The 12,024-nt window shown below is 37.4% G+C and overlaps 1 protein-coding gene across 1 annotated transcript; it reads right to left on the bottom strand.

The window, feature by feature from the left end:
• Window positions 1-2,144: 2,144 nt before the first annotated feature.
• Window positions 2,145-8,598, bottom strand: LOC139453350 (cyclin-J-like). Its single transcript, XM_071235022.1, has 5 exons — window positions 8,322-8,598; window positions 6,919-7,230; window positions 3,936-4,095; window positions 3,138-3,357; window positions 2,145-2,206 (listed from the first exon to the last, which is right to left on the bottom strand). Exons 1-4 carry the CDS (start codon window positions 8,596-8,598, stop codon window positions 3,138-3,140), a joined length of 969 nt encoding a protein of 322 aa, XP_071091123.1. The 3' UTR covers window positions 2,145-2,206.
• Between the last annotated feature and the right edge of the window lie 3,426 nt (window positions 8,599-12,024).

The raw sequence follows: 12,024 nt of genomic DNA on the forward strand, positions 1-12,024 counted from the left end.
TTAACAGTAGTTGTCAAATGCAATCAGAGACCAACAGCTGATGTGACTCATGTCTATTGTAATGCATCAGTCAAGATATCAAACCTAGAGCTCTCTGAAAACACATTTCCCCACATTCAGATGAGGTGAAACATGAAACAAAGACAACAGCTGGCGATACCAAACCTAAATCTGATATCTTTTAACTGGCAATAATGCTTGGGATGCAGCCAGCTGCATGAGCGCATTATGGTATTGAATTCAGCAATACATTACACACCAAACTATAGGAAGTAGGAATTGATTGTATACCAACACAAAAAGCATCGCTTACAATGGAAAACCTATGGAACTCGCACTATGCATAACACTAGTGTGTTCAAAACGTATAACAAGATGGTGTTTAAAAGCAAGTATATAGCAGCGGTATCTGAGTGACATTCATTAATCTGAAAATGGTAGATTTATTTGCACATCAGTTGGCTAAAACATAATTATTATTTTTAATATGCAATTCAATTACATTTTTTTTAATTGTGTTGAACAAACACTGCCCTCCCTATTCGACGAACTCATCTTAGCACAACACTAATGGTCCAAATGCTAACATTGCTTTCCAGAGCCCTTCAACAAATTCCTACATAATTTTGCGACCTTTAGTGATCAGCGTTTGTTTTTCTTTCCAAATAAAAAACATTGAGCCTATTTCATTGGTACATGTACTTAGATATGTACGAGATGAAGCGGGTATTGTGGTGTATACCTTATTGTGAACAGTATATCATGGAGGATATCGTCAATACATACAAGCTTGTACAAACTAAGTTCCTCCTAAATTGTAAAAGGTAGTATGTGCCGAAATCTGGTTGAAAAACATTGTTGAATGGAATTGGATATTCTGACTTTGTAGTTCACATGAATACCTTTCTTGATAACTCTTCCTTATCTCAATCCCAAATTTCAAAAATGTGCCATTCTGCTTGGCTAAATGGCATTTTAATTAGCTATCCCTCTGTGTTTGTATGCATGTGAGAACAACTTTGATTTAAGGTACACATTCTGCTAACCAGGAGGCATTTAAGGTTGATTTTTTCTACATTCTGCTAACCAGGCAGGTTCAGTTACTTTAGAAGCATGTGATGCCATCCATTGCATCATGACTTCATAGCATTCCAAGACAACGCATTCAGTTCCAAATGAAATTTCTCAGATCTGAAAAAATGTAATGATTAAAGTACTTTCTACAAGCCTGTAAAGTATTGACAAGGCATCAGGGCTGGAATGTAACAGCTCAATCATGGTCCCTTCTAAACATTTCTGGTAGAGTGTCAGTGACTGTAGCACCTCATTTGCACTATACAAGACTGACTATACAACCAGGTCGATGCTTGGGTTAAAATCAGAATATATCCCACATACTGTATTTGTCGTATCAAGAACCCACTTCCTGTGCCTGATCTGACGAACTTCAAGACCAATCTTTACGTATTCTTCATAAGCACCCCTTATTAGACTGAAAATTTACATACATGACAGTCCATATTTTCTTGTGTATATTACAGATTTGTTTTTAAAGAAAAGAGCAGCAACAGAAGGGGTATATAATTGCCAAGTAACCACTATCATAAGTTTGATTGGTGTCTGGTCACTACTGTTCGATCTCTGAAAACAAATTGTTGTGTGTAGTTTTAATAAGCACTCCCCTTTGTCCATTTTGTTAGAACCAGGGGCTCTTATTACAGTGAACTAAAATCAGCAGCAGTTGACTAGATGAAGCTAATGACAGGAAAATAAGCAACACAAAAATCAGCACAAATATTATCACTATATTATCACTAAACGAGTTTTGAATTATAAATTCCTAAACAGAAAATGCTGAAAGCAATGCGGACCTTCCAATAATAGAGGGTTTGTGGGCGATGCAGGTTCTTCAATTATATTGTGTAATTATTACTGAACCACCTCAATGGTCACCCCTCCCTCACTGGTCTACTTGGTCCCCCCCCACACACCCACACACCCACAACCCCCTAAAATGATATATCCCTTGAGGAAATTTGTCAAATATCATGAAGAAATAATGAAATACTCTGAAATAAGAACAACCAGGTGACTTGTCTGTTTGGGCCAACTTTTTAACAAACATAAATATACATTGCACTTTAACCCACAGATCCACACCAGTGGAGATTTGGCTTCAGATCTCATTCCATGGGATGTCTTGACTCTGCAATGAAATAGGTACAATTCATAATTGTGTAAAACAGAATATATTTGATTCATGAATGACATTACAACCATAAGGGTATTTCCCAAACTCTAGTCCAATAATTCTGTTACACATCACTTTCATCCAATAATTCTGTTACACATCACTTTTGTCCAATAATTCTGTTACACATCACTATCGTCCAATAATTCTGTTACACATCACTTTTGTCCAATAATTCTGTTACACGTCACTTTCGTCCAATAATTCTGTTACACATCACTTTTGTCCAATAATTCTGTTACAAATAACTCAGTCCAATAATTGTTACACATCAACTTTTGTCCAATAATTCTGTTACACATCACTTTTGTCCAATAATTCTGTTACACGTCACTTTCGTCCAATAATTCTGTTACACATCACTTTTGTCCAATAATTCTGTTACAAATAACTCAGTCCAATAATTGTTACACATCACTTTTGTCCAATAATTCTGTTACACATCACTTTTGTCCAATAATTCTGTTACACATCACTTTCGTCCAATAATTCTGTTACACATCACTTTTGTCCAATAATTCTGTTACACATCACTTTTGTCCAATAATTCTGTTACAAATAACTCAGTCCAATAATTCTGTTACAAATAACTCAGTCCAATAAATGTTACACATAACTTTTGGCCAATAATTCTGTTACACATAACTCACAGTCCAACAGTTCTGTTAAACATAACTCACAGTCCAACAATCCTGTTACAGAGGACTTTTGTCCAATCATTCTAATTTTAAAACTTTGTTAAAACAAAGTACAAGGCAGTCTATAATAAGCCTCCCACCGTTGAGTGAGTACTTGGACAGAAAGTGAGTTTTGTTTCATTTACAGCTTGGTGCTGAACATGTCAAATACAGTGCTGATACAAGCCAAGTGTACTGCAATAGTTTACCTATGAGAGAGCCAGCTGTCCAAGGGGATGAATATGAGCTGTGGTAACATGATGAAGATGGTGGTTGTAGGCAACCCAGTGAGGGTGGGGATGAGGATGAGGATGGATGACATGGGGGTTGTAGTACGTCGTGGAGATGGTCGGTGCAACATACTCCACAACTGGCGTCACCACCGCCGTTGCTGTCATAACCTGGTTAGCTTCATCCCGCTGATGATATCTGAACAGATAGGTATCATAATAAGAAATAAAGGAAACTCAGGGGCGTACAAGGAGAAGATGCTGCTTTTGTATTTTCTGGAGATGGTGAATTTGTTTTGAAGACAATCATTTTCACAAAACATTCTTTTCAGCACACCCAGATGAGTGAGTGAACTGGGTTCAAGCCGCTTTCAACAGTATTCCAATTATATCACAGAGTGTCAGCTTCATCTGGAAGGAAAGCCCATAGTGATGCAGTACTTTTACCACTTCGTTTAAACCCACGAGCAAGGGTATGGTGCTGAAAAACCTAAAATCATAATTCCGGATTTGAACCCACAATCATAGTTTCAGGAGTGCCCAAGGGCTGCAACACACAGCAAATTAGACGACTGAGCCACTCATGCCCCACTAGGTCAGATGAGAGCAGCTCAACTAACAAAGCTCAACCATCTAACACTGCTCAACTGACACTGCTCATATGGCAACTTTTTGAAGAACACGCAAAATCTGAAATGTCAGATTGATATTTGTTCCCACCTACATAGTTGGCCCTATGGTGCAATCAATCAAGACGTAATCAAGCAAGCCATGTACCTCAGCATCAGCTGCATGCAGGGCAGGAGCTCCTCCAGGTAGTAGTCTGTCAGCAGCATCATGTGTTTGGGCCAGGTCGGCGACAGATGGAGACATATCCGCGACGCTGCTATACATGCAGCCGCGGTCAGGGATGGAGGATAGTCACGGAATGTGTGATCTGAAACACCACAGAAAACAACACTTATAAAATGAATTACTGTTATCTACGAGATAAACCATTCTGATATACATGGTAGCTCAATCCAACACAATGCAAATGAGGTACCCATAGCTAACAGGAACTACTTTTAATAAGGTCCATGCATCTATGCAATGTCTACTTGCTCAATAAATTGTTGCCTAAAGCTCCCAATATGTTTAGAATTTGTTTTGATGTGTGGATGTTTCTGTTTACAAACATGGCTTCAAATCATTTTGCAGTACATAATAATTGGGGTGGTTCACTCCAGCACTTTATGTAAAGTTGCCTCTGTGATTGAATTTATGTCTTAAACATTGATTATTTTTTAAATGATATTATATGATAGAGTGATTATTATGTATAACAATCAATATTTTGGTGGCCAACAGCTTGCATGATGTTATTCCTAATATGATATTTATGATATGGAAACAAGCCTGGCTAATAATCTCTATGTAGCCAAACTAGTGGTTGTTATGATGAGCAAAATTCCACATCAACAGGGCATGATGTCATACTTTCAACTAATTCAGTGCTTCCATAGCTCCATGACTCTTTCAACATGCACTGGAGTGGTGGGGACCAAGAGTCCTAACATGTACTTACAAACTCATTTAGATAAGTGTTACAAGTCTGTTAATGAATATTGTAAACCTATAGAAAGAGTGTTCTGTGTTGTGATTGGCTAATTTGGGTCACATGACCAAATGTCAAAGAGTGAAAATATGATTTGCTTCCCCTGAAGCAAGCGACCGAATCACTGTGTAGGAATACACAATTACTCAGCATTTTTTGCATACTAATTAACAATGGACGCAATTTGAAATACAACATTAACATTCATAACAAATATTTTGATTTTCTCTATTCATGGGATTTTAAATTTTTAATTAAAATTAATATCCAAAGTGAAATTAATTGTGTGAAAAAAATGTACAAAAGATGAAACAGTAAAAAGCAGTTAACAATGATCGTGTGTACTTTCATTCAAGGACCTTCACCTCAGAGAAATTACCAAATATGTACAACAAATCTGTTGAAGTTTGACATCACTACCGGTGACCGAGTTTTACAAAATGGCTTGTTTAACTGTCAACAGTGCGCGGGATTTAACGAGGGGACTTTCGTTGATTCAGGGATCGTATATACATAAATGTGACATGTAAGTAATCAGAAACATTCTGACAATCTGTGTTCTGTTTTTTGTTGTTGTATTTTTCATTGAAACCAACGTAAATAGTCAGAAATTCTGATAAATACCGTTGTCGTTGTGTGTGATTTTGCGTCAGTCATGGCGTCACACAGGACGGGAACTTCAACAAGTTCTGTTGAAAATATCAAATTATTGCAATGTATATATGTTTAATTCCCTAATTCTTCCTACGATTCTCTTCCCGTGTATATTCTGAAAATGCAGATCTCGAGCCAATGTACTCAACGAATAGACGAATGGCTTTGTTTACATTTCCAACAAGTGCAGTTTTTTCAGCATCCGTTTTCACACCTCATTTATTTTGCTTCATTGCATTTAGACAATTCGTATTGGTGACAAAGACCATTTGGCATTTGATTCTAAAATGTATGAGGAATTCAAGGATGTAGGTATCGCAGCTGAAATATATGTGATGGTATTTGCGTCTCATTACCGGTGTACGTTAATTACCAAAATCACAATCACTATAGCAGCAACAGAACGTTCGATGTTGACGCATCACAACCAAGAAAGTACGAGGTGTTAAAGAGTGCGCATGTTTTTTTCTAAATAAAACGCTTTTGGGTCTCGAGATGAATTTCCAAGATGCAAATACTCGATAAAATCCCCGAATAGACACACATAGTATTTATCTTCTAATTGTATGCAATATGGTCAAGGGGAGATAACTTAGGTGTCAGGAACATTACCCCCCTTTGACTTTGCATCTTTAACTATCGTGCCCCACTAGGACAGATGAGACCAGCTCAACTAACAAAGCTCAACCATCTAGCACTGAGCCAAAAGAAATGATTAATTAAGGCAGATCTTTGCAGGAAAAAAACAACTTCTTTTAGAACAAAATCTGTAGATATATAATCACTGTATATAAAATTATGCAATGATACATTATTAACCAACTGATACTATAATCAGGACGACAGAAAGTCACCTGCGTAAAGGACATCAACTTTCCCAGTTGACAAAACGGGCATTTGCAATATGGCTGCCATAGCTGAATAAAACCGTGAAAGGTGTAAATATTGTATTACTAGAACTGGGGGCATGTCAAAATGATGCAAGAAAGCCATATTAAGTCAATGTCTGTTGGCTAAGTATCAATTAGACATGATTCTATAATTCTATCAGTGTCAAAAATGTTAAATATCCTATGGAGATCATGCACCATTATTTAATGGGACCTAAGCCTTCAATTCAGGCGAGCAAAAAAATGCTTTAGTTCTATAGTTTTATTAACAAAATGCACCATAATTTAAAGGGACGTAAGCCTTCAATTCAGGCAGGCAAAAACTTGCTAGAGTTTTATAAGTTTTGAAGTGTATAACACCATTTGTCAAATTCCATTTCTAGGAGCAGAAAGACAAATACCTGAATAGAGGGACTTATAGCTAAAATCTTGAATGCTGTTGAAATCAGCTGAAAGTAAATATTCTACAGGGTTGGAAATTAAGTGAGGCCCTCCTGGAGCCATAAATGTTTGCTATTACGTATTTAAATTCAGGGAGCCCTATAATAATTTTCCACATTAGTGTTATTACTATGACCACTGACATTAAATACCCAATTTCAATCAGGAGTCTGTATACCTTGTAAAGAGATCTCGGAGAAGTATTTAGCATGTTTCTCCAGGTATGGCAGCACTACAGTCTTGGAGACGATGGGCACCCCGTTATGTAGGTCACCCTCGTCAGCAGCTATTGTCAGGAAGTACGGGAGGAAATGGGCGGTGGTTGGAGCACTGATTCGCCAATTGTGGAACCTCAACACACTGAGTTCCATGTCCAGAAAGTCTGGCAGCAGGTATCCGTCATAGCCAAGGCTGATACCGACAGTCTTTGGGAGAAGTGAATTTAGCACAGAGGGACGAGGTAGTTTGTCAATGTGTTCTTCAAATTTACCTGAAAAATAAAATAAAATTGCTTTGAAATAGGCACTGCGGGAATGATAACAGATAGAAAAAAGCAGTGAGTGAGTGAGTGAGTGAGTGAGTGAGTGATCCAAATTGCAGGGTTTGAAAAATTTATCTATGTTCACTAGTCTGCATAAATGGTCTGAAGGGAGTGGCCATCTACCTAATGGAAAAAAAGTAATGTCACCATTCCTTCCTGAACTAGTGGACATGTGTCAATGTTGAACCCTGTATTAAAGCAGTAAGTATCCACATGATCACCCACACACCACATGATATGCAAGGGAAGAATACAATTCACGCCAAGGGCTATTCCCAGTAACTCTTGCCACATGTTCAGGAGCATGAGTCAGGGGAGGAAAACTGTATTTTATAATATGGCTGTCAACTTCTTAAATAGTATCTTATCGCTTAAAACATTTGAATGAAGCTTTTACAATGTACCTGCTATTTATTTATATGATATCAAGGCTGTTTGTGTTTAAATGATACACACTTCTTCTGATATTATTAATTCAATGTGTCTCTTTGAACAGCTGGGCAAATCAGAACACTTTCAAGTTGGTTTTGTTTGTTTGTTTCTTGTTTAAGGCTGCACTCAGCAATATATCAGCTGTATGATGGCAGTCTGTAAATAATTGAGTCTAGACCAGATAATCCAGTGATTGCGGATCCTGTTAGTCGTCTCTAACAACAAGTTCAATATGCTTTCTAATTGTATTTTCGTTAAACCATTGTGTTTCAGCTCTAAGTAGGACAAACACTAAGATTACAGAGAGCAATGATGTTTGTCACTGGTGGAACCAAAAGGCATAGGGAAGCTGCTGACAGACCAAGAATCATGGTCAAGTTGGTTCTGGGATTTCAAACCTTAATCAGATTCTAACACAAAACAGGGATGAAACTCTGCACAGCAAACTGAAGTTTCTTAGACCATAGGGTCACCTATTCCAGGTAAATTTGGGATGCAAAACCATGATTAGCAGATCCTGTGACAAACAAAGGAATGCAACTCTGCACAGTGACAGAACACATGGCTTCGTCATGGTAAGCGTCAAGCTACAATTTAAACACACTTACAAGCCACACGCAAACATGTCATGGCGAGAAGATAGAGCTTGTATCTGTCGGTATCAACCGAGTCCATGTAGAAGTCGAGGAGGAAGACGGCTAGATGGAGAGTGAGGCTGGAGAGCTGGAGCTGCTCTACCACCAGTGACAACCAGTCCACCAGGTACGTGCGAGCTGACAGCTGGAAGCCCTGACTGTGGAACACTGGCAACTCCTGCTCCTTCTGCTTCAACGTGGCGTAGATGTCGGCCGCGATCAGGTTCCTCCACCACTCTATGTCCATCATGGCTGCCTGTAGTGGGTGTGGTCCAGTCCGGGGAGATGCGAGGCATGGGATGGGTGATGGTCGACCAGGCACTTCGCTGCTGGGTCACGTTAGATTATCTGGAAGGAGAAGCTAGTTATTATGCATTTGATACTGATCTGAACATAACAATCACCCACGAGGACCCCTTTGGGAGTGTTGGTTAGATTTACTTTCCAGCCTTAATGCCGCACTTGACAGGGTTAGAACATAACACTAGCCACTAGCCCGAGGCTAGAACAAATTCCAGCTGGCTAGTACAAATGTCCCAATTTCCCAATTGTTTTAACATTATAAGATCATTCTATCGTTACCTGGGCTTGTAAAGCTTTGTTTGTTTGTTGTTTAATGCCACACTCAGCAATATTCCAGCTATATGACAGCGGTCTGTAAAAAAATCGAGTCTGGACCAGACAATCTAGTGATTGACATCATGAGCATCGATCCACACAATTGGGATCGATAACATGCATCAACCAAGTCAGCGAGCCTGACCACCAGATCTCATTAGTTGCCTCTTACGACAAGCATAGTCGCCTTTTATGGCAAGCATGGGTCACTGAAGATCTATTCTACCCTGGATCTTCACGGATCGCTTGTAAAGCTTTTGAGTTTCTTGACAATATTCCAGCTATATGATGGTAGCATGTAAATAATTGAGTCTGGACCGGACAATCTAGAGATTGATATTATGAGCATGCCATCTCGCTCCCTCTATAATCTTGTGTCATGTGTTAAATGAAATATTAGACAACACTGTAATTGATATTTTGTTTAACTTTCAAAATAATAACCATAAACCTTTGATGTTAATTGTGAAAATAGAAATTTATCAGTCAAGAATGTTCTGAATTTCTTGACATACGCAAGTTTTAGGTATTGTAACATGACACTGAATCAATGCAGTGGTGTAAAACAAAGTATCAATTGATATATAATTGACCATCCCAATTACAAAGCTACATTAGTTTAATTAGGACATAAATAAGGAAACAATGCTCATTCCAATTTGGAATTTATGCCTACAGTTTCAGCAGTTTGGTGGCTAGATAATCCCTACATTGATTTTTTTTAAATTTGAAAATATAACAAAGTCAAAGCGTTTTCTTTTTCTTAAACAATACATTTCTGAAAAAGACAACTGTAATGAAAATAATCTTACACTAACACTAAGCAATTGCAACACCGACCTTTGAAACAAAAGGTTCAGTTTGAAACACAAACATTCATCCTAACAAGAAGCCTAAATATAAACACATTAATGGTGGTACGTTGGAAAATATATAAAAAAACATCACATTGACCATGTAAAGCAAACAGAACAACTTCCCTATCAACACAAGCTCAATGTATCAAATATGTTACAAATATGAAAAGCAACAAAAGCCTACATTCTATAGCAGCACACCCATCCCACATTAAATCCACACACTGCCAGATCATTCATCACATCAAGCCTATTATGCTGTCAAAGAGCTGCTCTCTGCAACTGACCTGCCCCTAGTGTCAACTGTCAACCCAAGCATGCAATGTACATCGGGACATGCCATTGTTGGCACATGGCAAATGGGTCGGTCCAATGCCTACACCCCTATCACCTCAACACACTCTGGAGGCTATAGCACTGCCATGCTGGAGCACTGAGGTCTTCTCGTGGTGGGGGGATAATACTTTGTGTCAGGCTATTAGTCCTACACCTGAGTTGAAAGGAGAAGAACAAGAAACAAGCTCCTCTCAATGGGGCGTATTGTGTGTGTAGTTACCATATCAATTCTCACTTGACAGATAAACTTAGCTGTGGGCTCTAAAAATTTATTCTTTGTGAATGATAAAAATATTATGACAAAGCAAACAAAAATGTCTTGTGGATAACCACTTCTTTATTGTAGTGTAACTGCAACATTTTGGCATAGATTCTTGTACCACTATAACAGAATAGGGATCTCTACTGAAACATTGCAGTTAACAGTATAAGAAAGAAGTTGTTATCCATAAAACATTTGTGTCTACATTGTTAATTGATAACTTAGAAATACTGATCGAACAATTAAAAAATATCAAGCACTTTCTCAGGGAAATTATGTTTATTTATATCATATGATGAAACTTTTCAAATAAGATATGTAATTATTCTAAACAATGTGCATATATAAACACAAACCCTATAGAAAATCATAAGAAATATAATTCCATGAGTTTCATGAAATTCACAATGTACTATACACATTATTCATTATGATGACATAATCAAATAGACTCAAAAGTCAGCAAAGGTATTTCAGACAATTAAAGCAATTTAGAAAAATCAATAATGTTGATGAGTACCTAACATTTGCAAAGAGAAATATATAAAAATATTTCACAATACATTATACATTCATTACATGAAAAATTGGTAAAGTGCTCCGCATTTTGGCTGTCAAATAAATGATTAAATATTGCAAGGCCTTACCACTGAACTGGGATGGGTCTGAGATGAGTGCACTCATAAAGGTTTAATACACCGACTGACAAAGGAAACAGCTTGTAGTTATGGCAGTTTTACAACCTCTGTACAGTTAACATTAAATATGCAAACTTGCATTGGCCTGTGAAATAATCTTGTTTACAATGTTCTTTATACAGGAAACAGGAATTAATTATTCTAATATTCTAATAATGGCTATTTCTTCTAATCAGATCTACAAAAATGACATTACTTAGTAGTAATTTGGGTTACACCATATAAATTCTAATACTTATTATATCACCAGAGAATTGGTGTCTCCATTTTATGCCTGTCATAGCAATGTCTTTTAAGCAACTTAGATTCATAATATATTTGGTTTACAGATATGCCTTTTTAACTAATTGTCAGTGGTGGAAGAAAAATATTTCCAAAAATCTTTTTCATTTTATTTAACAGTTGCACATGTTTCAGGGGAGCTAAAAGTTAGTGTTAGGAAATATTACTTCTTTCTTTGAATGACAAGGCGTTTTTGTGACTTGACAACACTAATTTGTAAATAAAGACCAATTTTACCGATCATATTGAAATCATTATCGCAAATATCTCAAAGAACTGATTCTAGAAATATGCAGGTGAATATTTTGATACCTTATTTACATACACAATTGAGAAACATATCCGAAAAGATTCTGCACAGATACATTACAAGGAGCTTACTGTTCCTTGTTATTCTTTGAATTCTAACATAATCCCTTGAAGTCACATCTGTAATTTCTAGCAAACTTTATCACTTTAAATATTTACCATTACTCTGTTACAGGCCAGCGGTCAGAGGTAACATAATACGCCTTCAGAGGGGGATTAGCACAGAGCCCCTGACACCCTTCACTGGCAGCCTTGGGGGTCTGGCATGTCCCCCTCAGTTAGAGTCAGATCATTGTCTGATCCATTAATTACAT

This window comes from Haliotis cracherodii, unplaced genomic scaffold, assembly GCF_022045235.1.
Source record: "Haliotis cracherodii isolate W230 unplaced genomic scaffold, xgHalCrac1.p SCAF_9, whole genome shotgun sequence".
In the NCBI taxonomy this organism is placed as follows: domain Eukaryota; kingdom Metazoa; phylum Mollusca; class Gastropoda; order Lepetellida; family Haliotidae; genus Haliotis; species Haliotis cracherodii.